Source organism: Palaemon carinicauda, chromosome 1 (assembly GCF_036898095.1).
Source record: "Palaemon carinicauda isolate YSFRI2023 chromosome 1, ASM3689809v2, whole genome shotgun sequence".
NCBI classification, from domain to species: domain Eukaryota; kingdom Metazoa; phylum Arthropoda; class Malacostraca; order Decapoda; family Palaemonidae; genus Palaemon; species Palaemon carinicauda.
In genome coordinates this window covers 185387984-185405205 of record NC_090725.1, presented here as the reverse complement: position 1 = coordinate 185405205, position 17222 = coordinate 185387984, and the positions used below count along the sequence as shown (strand labels likewise).

Below are 17222 nucleotides of genomic sequence, written 5' to 3'. Positions count from 1 at the left end.
CAAGTTCTTCAGAGGAAAGGAGGGAGGAAAGGGAGGTGGCCGAGGTGGTCACTCCCAGTAGGAATGGCATTCCTCATCACCTACCACCTGTGGGAGGATGCCTAAAGCGCCGCTGGCAGAGGTGGCAGCTTCACAGAGCAGATCCTCCCTCCTCTGACTCGGGATCCATTACATCTAATCTTCAATGCGAAGAGATCAGCAAAGGAGCCAGGCCGAAGTCCAGACCATGCTGTAGAAGGATGCTCTCCAAGAAGTCGTGGACGAGTCCTCAGGCTTTTAGAATCTAATTTTTCTGGTGAACAAGTTTGTTCAACAGACTCAGTTCAGAATGGAGACGGCAGACATGGTCATCTAAGCGGTTCGTCCAACAGACTTCATGTGCACACTGGATCTAAAGGACGCATACTTCCAAATCCTAATCCATCTGTCTTCAAGCAAGTATCAGATTCTTAAAAGTGAAAAAGACATACCTGTTCAAGGTTCTATGCTTCTGTCTCTTGATAGTTCCTCAGGTAATCACCAGTGTTCTCACACTAGTGTCGTCTTGGGCTCACAGGAACAGCATCCATCTTCTCAGATATCTGGACGACTGGTTGATCCTAGCAGACTCGGAGACGACTCTTCTTCCTCACCGGGACATGCTTCTCGAGTTTTGTCAGGACCTGGGGTTTCTGATAAATCATGAGAAGTCATTAGTGCAACCTTCACAGAGACTGGTATACCTCGGTATGATCATAGACATCATCCAAGAAAAAGTCTTCCCATCAGACAAAAGAGTACACAGACTGAAGGAAGTGGCTGCACCCTTCCTCAGGAAAGAAGTTCTTCCAGCCTCTCGTTGGTTAAGTCTGTCAGGCCATCTAACTTCTCTCATCCGTCGCGTTCCAAACGGCCATCTCATGATAAGATCCCTGCAGTGGCAGGTGAAGTCAGTGTGGAACCAACACTCTGATCCACCTGATGCCCGAGTTCCTATAACTCGGGATCAGGTGACGGATTTGAGTTGGTGGATGGGAGACCAAAACCTTCGACGAGGCCAGAATCTTCTTTTTCACCCTCCGGATTTGATGCTCTTCACAGATGCATCAAAAGAAGGGTGGGGGCTCACCTGCGGCACCATACAATATCTGGCCTTTGGTCAGAGTCAGAAAGGTACCAGCATGTAAATCTACTAGAGATGAGAGCATCTTACCTAGCTCTTCAGTTCCAACAGTTGATGACAGGTCACTCGGTGGTGTTGATAAGCGACAACACCAAAGTAGTGGCTTACTTAAACAAACAGGGCGGTACCTTTTCGCAGCCTCTATGCCATCTTGTAGTAAAGATCCTCAGAGGGTCAGAAGAACGTTCAGTGACTATCAGCCCAATTCATTCCCGGCAGAGGAATGTGCTCATGGACAATCTGAGCAGAGCGATTCAGATAGTAGGCTCTGAATGATCTTTGAATCGTCAGATAGCCAACAAAGTCCTGACTTTGTGCGGTTCCGCGAATGTAGACCTGTTCGCAACATCTGTGAACAGCAAGCTTATGCTGCACTGGTCTTCAGTCCCGGACCCTCAGGCTCTATGGCAAGATGCATTCCAACAATGGTGGTACAACATCGACGTTTACGCATTTTCCCCATTTTGTCGGATGAGAAGAGTGCTCAACAAAACCAGTGTGTCCAAAGATCTAATGATGACCCTTGTAGCTCCACTATGGCATCAAGCAGAGTAGTTTCCAGACCTCCTGCACCTTCTTGTAGACCTACCTAGAGAACTCCCTCCACTACCAGATCTACTCAACCTCACGCGAACATCTTCCACAAGACTGTGCAGTCGCTTCGACTTCACACCTGGAGACTACCCAGCATCTCCTCTCTCAGAAGGGCTTTTCACGACAAGTTGCTGAGCAAATGTCCGGATACTTGCATAGGTCCTTAGCCTCAGTCTACCAGGCAAAATGGAGAGTATTCTGTGGTTGGTGTTGTGGAAGGAATATCTCTCCACTCGCCTGCCACTATTCCAGTAATAGCTGAGTTCCTTATATACCTCCGGTAGGAAAAACTCCTTTCAGTCTCGGCAGTGAAAGGTTATCACCTCCGGTAGGAAAACGCCTTTTAGTCTCGGCGGTGAAAAGCTATCGCTCAGCCTTAAACTTTGCCTTTAAGCTGAAAGGAGTAGATATTTCCTCTTCGTTGGAGCTTTCTTTATTCCTACGGAGTTATGAGATAACTTGGCTCAGTCAGAGATTAGGCCTCCTCTTTGAAACGTGGTTCTCGTCTTGAGATACTTACTTGAAAGGACCTCCTTATGAACCATTGCGTCATGCAACTTACCAAAATGTCACTTTGAAGACAGTGGTCCTGCTCACTTTTGCCTCTGCAAAGAGAGTCATCGAACTTCATGGCCTCTCGTATGACATTGCCCATTCAAGGGGATAGGGGGAAGTGACACTCGGCTTTGTCCCAGAGTTTATTGCTAAGTCTCAAAATCCAGGGGTTCTGGACCATAGATTCGGGCCCTTTTGGATTGTGAGTCTTCGTTCTGTAACCAATGACCCAGATCAGTTGTTACTATGCCCAGTAAGGAGTTTGAGATACTATCTTATACGCACTGAAGCAACACTGCACAGACTAACACCCCTGTTAGTTCAAGGAGAGTAAAGGGGAGGATCACCAAAAATACAGTTTCCTCTGGATTCGCCAAGTAATCAAAAGAGCCTCAGCTCCCGATCCTCCTCAGGCTCGTCGTCATAGAGCCCACGATGTCAGGGGAATCAGTACTTCCCTGGCATTCAAGTGCAACTTCTCCGTATTGCAAATTCTCTAACCAGGCGTGTGGAAGAGAAAGACCACCTTCACAGCCCATTATTTAAAAGATGTGACCCACAGGAGACTCGATACATTCACTATCAGTCCTGTGGTGGCTGCTCAACAAGTGGTTCAAGATACCTCAGGCTCCTTGATGGACAAGTAGCAGTTGGTTTAGGGCATTGGCTACCCGGGTTAAGACTGGGATGAATTAGAAGAATGTCTGGCTTTCTTTTCTTCATCTTCCCCTCTCTTGGGAGTACAGCACCATGGGTCCCTCTGCAAATTGGCTTCAACCTCTCCAGGTAGTTATCACTTCCCTTGTGTAGCCTTGCATAAGTTATAAAATTGTTATACTGCACACGTCCCCCATTGCTTTGTGTGAGGGAGCAGTGGGATATATCTTGTTTTCCTATGTAAACTCGAAGGTGTTCATATAAATTAACATCCTCTATTACACTGCAGTGCACAGACCGCGAGTATACTAGCACTGTATATTTCAGCGAGGTGTTTAAAGTTTTCCATAGACCACAGTCATATACTGTATTAGGTAAAACTGGGTCAATGTCCCTGAAAGATGTAGGACTTCCATCCACCTAAGAGTAAGTCATCCACATAAATAACGGAAGGTTTCTTAGTATGGGAGCAAATAACAAATTTAGAGATGATTTGTATTTTTCCCTAACTAATACAAACCTGAAGTTATATAAATTGGCCCGCCATCACCTGTCTCCTAGAAGTCCTGCCTGCAATAAAATGTGACGTCTCACTGCTGTGAGAGTAGACATAGAGGCAGCTGGGTACCTCCCGGCCACCCACAGTCTACCCGCTCAAGTGGTTTGGCAGGGTTGCCACTTTGCAATTAAAGTCTTATGGCTACCTCTAGCTGCCGCTGAAAGGTAATCCATGTACGTAAATATCTCCAGGTTTGTATTAGTTAGGGAAAAATACAAATTATCTCCAAATTTGTCATGTTGTTCATGTTAAAGCTACAGTATATGCAATTATTATCCCGCCTATATCTACACTAAAAGTTCCAAGGGCTTGTGAAGAAGGTCAAAATGTTGACAGGTTACTTCTGAAAATATATGAATTCTGAGAATCCAAAGAAACGAAGAGATTTACCATTTAAAACATGTAATAAGCAAACAGAAATAATTTTATTAAGCAAAATGCTAAAATCCCTTTTCAGTTGTTACAGGAATCTTTCAGTACATGACTGTCACGAAAGCACTCAGTAGGCAGTTACTGTATGCATGTGTGTGCACAAAGAAAATTACGGTTACAAAAACCCATTTTACCATTGCAAAATGTAATCAGAATCTTCTGCAAGACCTATGTGCCCTCTATTTAGATTCTAGAGAACCTATTTTCTCATTCCCAATTTTTATAGGATTTGTACTCAATTCGGTATTCGCACTAGCTCGCACTCGATAGTGTGCAGTTTTCGGTGAGTTTGGATAAGGAAAGTGTGGATAAGTGAAGGTTGTTTGTATTCACATGATGTATGAAACTTTTTGTATTTTAACTCGTCCCATAATTAAGCTTAAAGCTTATTGTTTTACAGTAAGTGCTAAGTGGAGATATTGAAAGCAACATCTTATTTTACCTGTTTGGTAACAGATATTTCTCATCTTATTGCTGGATAATGACATCATCCTAACTATAAAGAAATATTTAACGTTTAGAGAACTAATTTGGTAATTATTCCTTCAATGATTTTGAGAAATTTATTATACATTCAAATTACAAAGCACTTAAATTTATTTACTCAAAAGTTGTTTTAAGAATAATAGTGATATGCTTAATATATCATTATATTGTCATTACTGAGAACAAAAGTTCTTTGAGTTTAACTTGCTATTTACACTTCGCCCAGTAAATAGATGTAAGCTGTTCAGTCAGTGATAATGGAAATGTCAGATATTAGCAATACTCATTCACTTTGTCTTTAAAGGTTGCTAAAGTTTGGATAGCTAACACAAGACCAGTCTCTCAACATGTGCTCCTCCCACTTCATCAGCTCTTCCTTAAAGTACCTCCTGGACAAATTCAATGAAACTGCATGTAACCTGTTATTGGAGTACTGTAGATTTTCTGTGGCAGTGGTTCCCAGTCTTTTTCAGGCTGGCACCTCCTTAACTTTGAGAGGGAGTCCTTGAGCCCCTCCCCTTGATACACATGAAAGAATTTTTGGGGGGGTTTGCTTCAAATTGAAAACATCAATATTAAACACAAAAGATGTACTTCAATAATAGTACTTGTTTTGCCCAACAGTAATGAAATGAAATACCTGAACAACTTTGTTATACTAACTTTAAGTAAGGCAATAATTACCAGATAATGGTGGTTTAGAATGTGCACAGTATTTTGTTCCTGTGAGTAGTAAAAGTGAAAAATTAAAGTGCCATAGAAATATTTTCAATACATTAGTATCCCCTTACAAATGTAAGAAAATTATACTGTAGTGTTATGAAAACAAGGTTAGATGCAGTATGAAATGTGCTAAAGATACAAACATATACCACTACTTTTAATTCACAAAATAATAACATATTTTACTCCATAATATTATTATTACTTGCTAAGCTACAATTCTAGTTAGAAAAGCAAGATGGTATAAGCCAAAGGGCTTCAACAGGGAATATTAGCCTAATGAAGAAATGAAATAAACTATGTGAGATGTTTAAGAATAATAACTTTGAAATAAATCTTTCATATATAATCTTTGAAAACTTTGAAATAACAAGAGGAAGAGAAATAAGATAGAATAATGTGCCCGAGTCTACCCTCTAGTAAGAAAACTCTAAACCAAGACAGTGGAAGACCATGGTACAGAGGCTATGGCACTACCCAAGACTAGAGAACAATGGTTTGATTTTGGAGTGTCTTTCTCCTAGAAGAGCTGCTTACCATAGCTAAAGAGTCTCTTCTACCCTTACCAAGAGGAAAGTAGCCACTGATCTATTACAGTGTAGCAGTTAACCCTTTAAGAGAAGAATTGTTTGGTAATCTGAATGAGATTAGCTGTATGAGGACACAGAAGAATGTGTATAGAATAAGCCTGACTATTCAGTGTATTTTGTAGGCAATGCAAAAAATGAGACGTAACTAAAGAGAGGGATCCAATGTAGTCGTGTGTGGCCAGTCAAAGGACCCAATAACACACTAGCGGTAGTATCTCAATGGGTGGATGGTGCCTTGGCCAACTTACTACCTACAAAAATTCTAAAATTGATAACTTCTTAAAGTTACAAATTACCAATCAAAATTACTTTTTTTGTCAAAATAAAGCTTGACTGTAGGGATGAAGCACTGTTAAAACCAATCTGATGTCAGTGCTTCCTTTATCCATGCCATTTAGTTGTTTATGCAATGCACTTGCAGCAGGGCTTTTTTTTTAAGGGTTCTTGGTTTTGGACAGCTAGATAAGTACTGGCTTTATAATAAATCCTGCAACATTACCACGCATGATAAGTGAGGTCACATTTGTACGACTTAAATCCAGGGAATCTGGACTCCTTTATAATGAAAGTCAATGATGGCATACGTTTTAAAAAAAAAGACCAGTCTCATCTATATTAAGAAATTGCTCTCCCAAATAATCCCCATCCTCTGTGATGGTCTGCAATGTTTCCTTCATGTGCTCATCAGCAGCCGGTTTGTCAGTATAATTATTATTACAAGATAAGCTACAGCCCTATTTGGAAAAGCAAGATGCTATAACCCCAAGGACTTCTCCATGCAGGAACACACTCTTAAGGTTGAACATCTTGAAAAATTTTAAACTAGCCCTTGCTGGCATTGAATTCAATTGGTTTGGTGACAGAAGCTGTAAATGTTATGGTTGTGGGTCGTTGTCACTATCATCCGTAAACTTCCCTTAGAACTACCTGGCCTTCTCACATGTTGTGTTGGTATCCAGTGCAATGTTCATGTAATCACTGATCCAAAGAGCTAATGTAGACTTCATCCTTACAATGGCCTTATTTCAGGAAGTTACCACCTTATGCGCTCTTGTTTAGAGATATTTGCTGTCCTCTTTTTATGCTTTTTATCCTTTGCTAACCTGGGAAGAAATTCTTTTGAAAAGATCTCTTGGTTAAAACTTTCTTTTAGCTTTAGCATTACCTAAACATATTTGTGAACTATAGTCTTTTTTCCTATAATATGAATTTTGGTGAGGAAAAAATTGTTTTCTCTCTTCCCTACCTTCAGGGCCAAAATTAATTTCAAGCCAAAATATAAGCCTCAACATTTTTACAATTCCTCTTGGGAGATGGAGGTCAGTAATGCCTCAGAAAATAGATTCCTTTGTTTCTTAATGGTTGTGGAGTTCTACATACATATACCAAGGCACTTCCCCCAATTTTGGGGGGTAGCCGACATCAACAAATGAAACAAAACAAAAAGGGGACCTCTACTCTCTACGTTCCTCCCAGCCTGACAAGGGACTCGACCGAGTTCAGCTGGTACTGCTAGGGTACCACAGCCCACCCTCCCCCATTATCCACCACAGATGAAGCTTCATAATGCTGGATCCCCTACTGCTGCTACCTCCGCGGTCATCTAAGGCACCGGAGGAAGCAGCAGGGCCTACCGGAACTGCGTCACAATCGCTCGCCATTCATTCCTATTTCTAGCACGCTCTCTTGCCTTTCTCACATCTATCCTCCTATCACCCAGAGCTTTCTTCACTCCATCCATCCACCCAAACCTTGGCCTTCCTCTTGTACTTCTCCCATCAACTCTTGCATTCATCACCTTCGTTAGCAGACAGCCATTTTCCATTCTCTCAACATGGCCAAACCACCTCAACACCTACATATCCACTCTAGCTGCTAACTCATTTCTTATACCCGTTCTCACCCTCACCACTTCGTTCCTAACCCTATCTACTCGAGATACACCAGCCATACTCCTTAGACACTTCATCTCAAACACATTCAATTTCTGTCTCTCCGTCACTTTCATTCCCCACAACTCCGATCCATACATCACAGTTGGTACAATCACTTTCTCATATAGAACTCTCTTTACATTCATGCCTAACCCTCTATTTTTTACTACTCCCTTAACTGCCCCCAACAAAACTAAAAAAATTGATGGTAAGGTTCCTAACTTATTTTGTGGTGTTAGAATTTCAAACTGTCCTCTCTTTCTCTCTAGGAATACTATCCTTTGTTATTCAGAGTTTAGTGGCAGAAGCTCATAGAGAATTAGATTCAAATCAAATGAAGAGCTTAGAACTTAAAAGTTCATTATTTTAGAAGTACAGCTATTTCTTCCTATTTTTTTTAGAAATTTTTTTGTAAAGAGTTTTAGCAACAGCTCGGTGGCATATTCATTGTTTTACTCCAAAAATTATTCGAGAAAAGTATGGTTTGCTTATATGAATTTATGTGCATTGGATTCTGTAGTAGATGCAGGGGATGTAAATGAAAATTTTCTTTTCATCAAAATTTTGGGAAAATTTTATTCAAGTTATGATTTTGATTTCTCTGTGGAATATTTCAGGGTGATAGGTAATACAGTATATAGTAGAAATAGTTTTAGAAATTAACTCTCTGATTTTGAGATTGATTTTTATTTTTAAATTCCTTGATATCATTAATAGGTTTTAATAGCTCATAGGAAAATTTCAGCTTTATAATTTTCATTCTGGAGGTATGAGTTATTACTCTCTTAATTTGCAATGAATTATTGTTGAAATAGTTTTAAGGAAAAGCAAGTCTCCAATAATTTCAAGTACTAAAGTAGGCCGGGCTTAAGATCTCTCGATTCTTTCCTTCACTTTATCACCTTCATCTCAACGTGAAAGTCAGAAATGTAAATACTGGAGGAATTTCTTAGGAATAAACTGAATTTTGATAAAATTACTATTATCCATACTCACATGGCATTCCTATGTATGTTCCTTACCCTTTTTTCCTCTGATTAGTGATGTCAGAGGTTATTGAATTAGTTTCAACATTGATACAAAGTCAGAGAGATGTGCTCTACCCACATGGTAGTATTGTCATATACAGTACCACCATTTGACCTCAATGCTGCACTAAAGGGCAGGTCAATTACATGGAAAGAAAGAAGGATTTTTTTGTTTGAGGGTAGGGTAAACATTGAAAGAGAAGCAATATGAAACCCGATGAGTATAGAAATTAAGTAATTTTTTTATCAAACTTTTTTTTTGATGAATTTTGTTTAGATTATTGAAAGTTGGGTAGGGTTGAGCCTTCAATATATCTAGAGTTTTATGAGGTATTGCAACATATTAGTTGTTGAGAAATTGCATGGAATTGCATGTAGTAATGCTGAAACTATTAAATAATTTCTCATTGTAAATAAATGTACAGCATCATTTCTAAGGAAAGTAATAAGGTTAAGTAATTTTATAAATAGCAAATGCTAAGTTCAGTAAATTATATTTTGAATTCAACTTGTTATTGTAGGTAAATGTTATGGACATGTCCTTGCGTGATATTTGGCCTCATCTTTTAAATCATTCTGTTCATTTCACTACCTGGAATCAAGTCTGTATAAGAGGAGGCAGCTCCTTCAAAATCATTCTCCCAGGACTCTTTTCATACCCAAAGGGGTAATGGATTGCTGACCCTTGTCAGTAACATAATTTTTATTAGATTTTTATGACAGTGATGCACTTAGGTGGTGTCAGTTGGTATAATTTGAAATGTTCTATTTCTTTGCCTACATATACATTGGATATTCTGACACAATCCTTACACAGTCTCCCCAACTCTCATGCATATAACTACTTCAATATACTACGCCTTTATATTCACACCTAGGGGGGTGGGTAGTTACTGTAACTGTTAGTGGCCATTTAGCCAAATGGTAATGGTAGAAGAGACTTTATTTATAGGAAGCAGCTCTTATTAGAGAAGGACATTAGTCAAACTTTTTTTCTAGTCTTGGATAAGGCCACAGCATCTGTAAAATGGCCTTAAATTGTCATGGGTTACAGTAGTTTTCTTTGAGGGTACATTAAGAAACACTTTTCCGTCAAATTTATCTTCCTTTTGATTTTTCAAGTGTGTTTTCCAATATTTAAAGAAGGGCTAAGGATACCTGTGGGTTTATCCTGACACACAAGTCAAACCAATATTATCTATTCTTGTATAGAATCAGTCTTTGTACAATGGTATACCTCCTCTTTTGGTTAGGTCTCCTCGATGGTACATTTGCCTTCTTACTTTTGTTCATTTTAGGTAGTGTTGGGCATTCTTAATAATAGAAAAGATAATGCCTTTTGGTTTGTCAAGAGGCTGTCTTTTTATTGTCATCTATGATGTTCATTTCCAGAACTATTACCACTGTGTAATCACTTTCATAAAGTATTGTCATCAATTTGCTATTTTTATTTTTTAGTTTAATCTAACTTTGATCCTTTTCTCATTTGGGGCTGCTTTCTCTATTTGGTGGGTACCTATGACTTTTAGCATTCTTCTTTTTCAACAAAGGATGCATCTTGGCTTAAGATAGTAATAATAAAGATGATGGAATAATTGCCTCCAATATTCATAAACACTGTATATAGATAATTTGGTATTTAATTTTTCCATTTAGTTAAAAGACTCTCTCTCTCTCTCTCTCTCTCTCTCTCTCTCTCTCTCTCTCTCTCTCTCTCTCTCTCTCTCTCTCTCTCTCTCTCTCTCTCTCTCTCTCTCTCTCTCTCTCTCTCTCTCTCTCATATATATATATATTTTTGCTTGGTTTGTTAAAAAAACTTTCAGATATAAAAATATGAGTTCTAATCATATACATTACATTGTTTTAATTGATTAAATTTCTACCTAATAAGTCTTTGAATAAGTATATGGAAGTGTTAATAATTTATTACTCTTACTTGACTTGCTTAAATTAACTTATAATAAAAAATGTAAGGACATTTTGTGACAACAGAACTTTGTCACAAGCTACAATTCTCAACATGTTTTATTCTCTGAATATTTCTGATGATGCATTGAGACCTGGGAAAAGTTTTGTTTATTAGAATGGGAGGTAATATTGAATAGTTTCCAAAAACTGATCCTTTGAATTGAGCGTTGATGTTTTGTGTGTGTTATGTTAGCTTGCTCATTTGATTTGATTGCCTGCGTATGTGATGGGCTGTTCTCAGGACCGAGCCCGAACACCAAGCCTGTGATCACCGCCCTGAAACCTAAGCCCCCTCCCCCCCTCGCACCCAAACCACGTCCCAAGTCTGCCATTGGAGGAGACAGGATGTCAGGTAATGAGTTTGTATTGTTTTTGTGTGTTTATTTGCTTAACAGATCAATGGTTGTACTGTATATAGAAGTAAAATAAATAGATATGCATGGGTTAATTATAAAGGAATACTGTGCGTGTCATCCAAGAAATGGACATGCATTTGTTAAACTCGACTATGTTTGACTTAAGTGATCTTGTAATTCGCTGATAATTAAATTTATCTGGTTTATAACTTTTTAGGTAATGGCTTAAGTATGGAAAAGAAACTATGTGGTCTGTATCATTTTCCTTTTTTAATACTAAAGGGATTTTGACGAAGGAAAAATCTATTTCTGGGCGAGAGACCTGTGCCGCCCAGTGAAATGCTCCTTTTACATCATTTCTAAGATAGAAACTGCTATGAATTTACCAGAGAAAAAATTGTATAGGAATGCTAGGTTGAACCCAGCTCGCTCACCTAATAAGGTGTCGGTATAATATACTGGGGCGTGATAAATCACAACCAGAGGTCTCGCGCCATTTATATATCTCCTCTCAACATCCCTGTTACAGTGAGGTGCCGTTCAACACCCAACTCCGATCTCTACTACCAACAGTCCAACCCACGCTAGTGACGTCACTCCTTATAGCACCCAAGATTGGGGCCCAAGATGGGAGGGAAGTAGGGTGGGTTCACTGGGCGGCACAGGTCTCTCGCCCAGAAATAAATTTTTCCTTCGTCAAAATCCCTTTTCTGGGCTTCGACCTGTGCCGCCCAGTGAAATATTGCCAGAGAAATAGGAGCCTAATCTTGGCACAATACCTGAAGGGAAGTAATTAATACAAAATAATACCAAAACGTGTTTTAATCCAAGAAAAGGATACAGTATACAAGGTATCCCATAGGCAAGTACTCTCAAACATTAAGGAGGGATAAATAAATACAATTATGGCAAAAATCCCGCACTAAGGATGGCAGGTAAGGCAAAGCAAATAATGATGCAAATCAAAATAAATAACATCCTTAATGGTAAAATAACAAAAACCAACTCGTGGGAGAGTAAGACTAATAACAGGTATAATCAAAAACAATTTGTAGTAACGTGAGATCATTACCAGTAGTATAAAACAATACAACATAAGGGTGTAGCTCAAGTAAAACAAAACCAAAACCAAGTAGGAACAATAAGTAAGGCAGGTAGGAGGAAGGGGGATAGAGCAAGACGTTGTGATTAAGATTCATTACCTTCAGGAGGAACCACATTCCCAGCTGCTACTGTAGCAAATTTTAGAGCTTCCAAAGGTTTTAGGTAGTGGCGTTTAAAAACTTTAGGGGACTTCCAGCCTGTATATTTCGTAAGCTCATCAAACTTCATATGGTGGAAGTAATTAACTGAAGTAGCTACAGCTCGTATATCATGGACATGGGGAAATGATTCAGGGTTAGCCTGTTTAATAAAATAAAGAATCTGTTGTCTGATTCCTTTCAGGGTAATGGTTCCTCCATTTTCTCTAATGAATAAGGGCCCTGTGGACTTCATGGAAGTTCTATGTAAGTAGGATTTCAGGGTGGTAACTGGACACAAGGATGGGTCCTGAGGAAGTGGAACAATCTTCCAGGGGGACCATCTGTTCTGAGGGTCCTCATTTTTAGCCAAGAAAACTTTGTTAGGGGAGAGAAGGACTTCTCCTGAAGAGAGGAATTCAATATGACCTGGGTGTCTAGTCAAAGCAGACAGTTCTGAAATTCTGGCACCAGAAGCTAGGCTCAATAGGAACAAGGTCTTCCTTAATAACGCTATGTAATTGCAAGATTCGTTAAAGAGTGTCAGAGGCCAGCTTAAGGACATCATTCAAAAACCAGGAAACTGCGCTAGGGTGAGTTGATGGTTTCAATCTGGCGCAGGTTCTCGGGATTGACGAGAAGTAGGAATCCTTAAGGTCAATATTAAAACCAATATGGAAAATCTTTTTCAAGGCTGACTTAATCGTAGTAATGGTGTTGGCTGCAAGGCCTAATTCAAAGAGAGTTCTGAAGAAGGTTACTGTCAGATTCATAGTCATCTTTTCAACCTTTGAGTCCCTTAAAAACTTTGCAAGTTTTTTAACAGCCGAGTCATATTGTCGGAGGGTAGATTCCCTTTTGTCCGATTCCAAAAACGGTATTTTGGGGATCAATAGCAGCACCTCTTTGGGCTGCAAATTTCATGAAGTCCATAAAGTTAGGGCACTCTGAATTCTTGAGGAAGCTAACACATTGCGAGTTTGTACTACTTGTGTTAGTATGGGATTGAGTATCTGTCGAGGGTGGAGACCCAGTTCCACCAACAGAGGAAACCAACTGCTCTTGGGCCAGTTGGGGGCTACCAGAGCTACTCGGCCTCTGAAAGACCTGAGTTTGTCCAACACTTTCATCAGAAGATTTATCGGAGGGAACAGGTAAATCCTCTTCCAAATGTTCCAATCCAACGACATTGCGTCTGTGGCATAAGCCCGAGGGTCCAGGTTGGGGGCTACGTAATATTCTAGTTTGTGGTTGGACTCTGTCACAAACAGGTCTACCTGGAGACCCAGGACCTGAGATAAGATCCATTTGAATGATTGTTGATCCAGGGACCGTTCCGACTCCAGTGGAGTTGTCCTCGAAAGTGCATCTGCCACTACATTTCGCACTCCCGCTAGATGGACTGCCGACAGATGCCACTTGTTCGATGCTGCCATGGAAAATATTGCTAACATGATGTGATTTATGTGGGCTGACTTGGAGCCTCCTCTGTTTATGCAGTGGACTATGACTGCGCTGTCTAGAACTAGCCTGATATGAAGGTTCTTGGCTGGGGTCAGTCGCTTTAGAGTAAGGAATACCGCCATGGCCTCTAGAACATTGATGTGAAGTTGTCGAAATACAGTCGACCATAGTCCCTGGACTTTCCTGTGTTGGGAGTATCCTCCCCAACCTGTTAAGGAGGCGTTTGTGTGAATGACGAGTCCTGGGGCCGGATGTTGTAAGGGGACTGACTTCGATAGACTTTTGACCTTTGTCCATGGTCGAAGTCTCTCTCTTAGAATTAGAGGAAGTCGAGCTCTTTTGTCTCGATGCTTCCTGTTTGCCCTGGAGCGCCATACTCTGTTTATGTCTTTTAGTTTGGCCTTCAGAACAATATCTGTCACAGAGGCGAACTGCAAGGAGCCTAGGATTCTTTCTTGGTTCCTCCTGGACGTCAACTTGTCCCTGAGAAAACGTTTCGTATTCTTTGCTATTTCTGTCCTCTTGGCTTTCAGGAGACATAGCGTATGGGAACGTAGGTCCCATTGTAATCCCAGCCATTGAAACTAGGTCTCTGGGACCAAGCGGTATTTGTTGAGGTTGACCTGAAACCCCAACTGTCGAAGGAAGGTTAGCACTTTGTTTGTTGCCGTGAGGCAGTTCTCGACGTTGTCTGCCCAGACGAGCCAGTCTTCCAGGTAATCTACTATTTGAATCCCCTGGGTTCGTAGTTCTTGAATTACCGTCTCTGCCAGTTTGGTGAAGATCCTGGGCGCTATGTTGAGCCCGAATGGCATCACTTTGAATGCGTAGGCGTGGCTGCCTAGTTTGAAGCCTAGGAAAGGACGAAAATGCCTTGCTATCGGAACGTGATAGTAGGCATCTGTAAGATCTATAGAGGTGGTGACAGCCCCAGGGGAAGTAAGGTCCGCACCTGAGAGACGGTTAACATGTGGAACTTGTCGCATCGAATGTAGGAGTTCAGATGGGACAGGTCTAGGATTACTCTTCGCTTGTCTGAGTGTTTCTTTGGCACGCTGAACAAGCGACCTTGAAATTTTAAGTGATTAACCCTTTGGATTGCGTTCTTCTGCAATAGGTCGTCTGCAAACGAGACTAGCTCTTCCGTTGGAAGTTGATAGAAACTGGTTGGTGGAGAGGGCCCTTCTATCCAACTCCACCCCAGACCTTTGGAAATTATGCTGAAAGCCCAATTGCTGAACTTCCAACGATTTCGAAAGACGTAAAGTCTTCCCCCTACCTGAGGATTTTCAATGGGCCGATGACGATTTGCCTCCTCGGCCTCCGCGGAATGCCTTGCTTCGGGTGAAACCCCTTCCGCTACCCCTGTTACGAAAGGCACCTCTGGCGCCGGAGCCTCTGGCGCGTTGGTAGCCTTGGAAAGAACCTTAGGATTCATAGGCGGGGTTAAAGGCAGGGGAGGTAGCATACGAGGTCGATGCTACCTGAGCCTGAGGGACCAACACATAATGTTGAGGGTGCCCCTTCGAAGTAGAGGGCTGGTTACCTTGTGCCACTGGAACTGGTTGCACGAACTGAAGGGGTTGTCGGTTCTGAGAGGAGTGGAAGGGCCTCAGCCTCTTCCTGCCTCGAGCAGAGGTGCCGGCTGGCTCAAACTTCCGCTTGGGGACTAGGCCCCACCTAACCTTGAGGCTTTGGTTAACCCTGGCCGCCTCGCTGAGGATGGTGTTCACTAAGTCCACTGGGAATAGATCCAGACCCCAGACAGGGGCTTTAATGAGCCTGTTAGGCTCATGTCTGATAGTAGCCTCAGACAAAACATGACTTTGGCAACGAAACCTGGCTGCGAGAAATTCGTAGGCATCAACCAACGGAGTCTGCAAGAGAGATTTAGTGAGGACCTTAAAGAGGGGTTCCTCCTCGTAGGTAATGGCGGTCATCTCGGCCATAGTGGCTGAATTGATTGACCTACTGAGCCTGCACTGGGCTTCGAACTCAAGGTGGATCAGCGAGTCCGGAAGCTTGGGGAGACGTTCGCTGAACTGTGTGGAGGCACAGTCAGCGCTCAGTTTGCCTGTCGTGAAGGTGGCCGAGGCGTTATGCCAGCACTCGTGGTCACCCGGGAAGAGGAGGGAAGTCAGGTCCGTCTCCCGGAGCTGTGGTAACGGCTTGTCCTCCTTGATGGCCTGATAGGCTAAGTCCATCATCTTGGTGAGGCATGGAGTGGGGGTTTGCTCATCGACCACGAACATCGAGTATGAGCTCTTGTGGGGTGTGAGCAATAGTGTTCACACAATCCCACTCATTCAAAGTATGGATCCAGGTAGACTTGGCTTGTTCCTTAGGATAGATAACAGTCTCCTTAGGAACTTTATCTAACCGAATAAGAGCTTCCTCAGTCAAAGGAGCGATGCCGGGGAAGGGGGAATTGGAGGCCCGGCGGATAGAACTCAAAGTCCTCGATAGGCCGGGTGCCAAAGCCCTTGATGGTCAGCATGCCATCCTTGAAAGGAGAATGCAGAGCCATCTTCCAGGGGTTATTCTTTGTGAATTCCGGGAGCTTGGAGGCGTCGGGGATGGCGTATTGCTGCTGTTGCGGCAGTCCCGAACGCATTAGGCTTTCCACCAAGCTCTTATTATTTGACATCCTCTCAGTGAGGGATGACATCATGGACCCGATCTGAGTCAAAAGCTTGTTGGAGAAAGCTTCCGGGTCAAAGGTAGCCACCGGGGTGGGAACAGAGGCTGGCGTCGTTCTCGAACCATGAGAAGACGAAGACGCGACAGCAGTGTCTTTGGAGACTCTAGAAGAAGTCTTGACAGACTTCGGAGACTTTGAAGACTTACGGGTCTTGAGTAAAGGCCTACGTTGAGCCTTAATCTTCGGGGTAACTGTGCAGGACCTGGTATCAGCCCCGTGTTTCCCCTGGAAGCCCTGAAAAGAAGAAAGGGTAGAAGTAGTAGAAGAGAAAGTCGGGCTAAGAAGAGGAATCTCAGCCCGGGACCCACCTGCCTCATCTACCTCCCTACCTGGATCCGGTTTGTCAAGGGCCATCGGCTCTATGTCGAGGCTAATAGCCGCGACGTCTTCTGCTATGGTCTCGCCCATCTCCTCCTGGTCCTGGGCTAAGAGCAAGGTCTCGATCTTAGCGATGATGGGGTCCGCTACGTCCTTGGGAACCGCAGCCGATGTCTTGGCATTGGGGTAGATAAGCTTACACCATTCTTCCGATAAGACGTAAGGCTTCTTAGCCTTAACGTTGCGGGCGAACCCGCCAACCCAGATCTTAAGGGTCGCCAGGGCTGAGGTCTTAGCTAGCTGGGAGCTCTGAAAGAGAATATACTGTTACTAGTGGCAAGTGACTTCAACGAAGGAAGTAACATAAGAAGGTTTAGATATCTCCTTGTGAAAACGGGGTCATTAACTAGAGGGCATAGTGGAAATAACAGAAATGTCAAAGATTAATATTGTG

At 42.0% G+C, this 17222-nt stretch overlaps 1 protein-coding gene across 20 annotated transcripts in view; it reads left to right on the top strand.

Annotated features, from left to right (window-relative positions):
• Positions 1-17222, top strand: part of LOC137652986 (F-actin-uncapping protein LRRC16A-like) — a 702357-nt gene that overhangs the window by 645794 nt on the left and 39341 nt on the right. For 13 of the 20 annotated variants that reach the window (XM_068386421.1, XM_068386468.1, XM_068386465.1 and 10 more), the window contains one exon: positions 10882-11040. The exons of 4 other annotated variants lie outside the window; for them this stretch is intronic. In XM_068386421.1, coding sequence (XP_068242522.1) covers positions 10882-11040 — 159 coding nt within the window. The remainder of the gene's footprint in view (positions 1-10881; positions 11041-17222) is intronic. 3 more of the 20 variants (XM_068386493.1, XM_068386429.1, XM_068386413.1) reach the window with 1 other exon arrangement.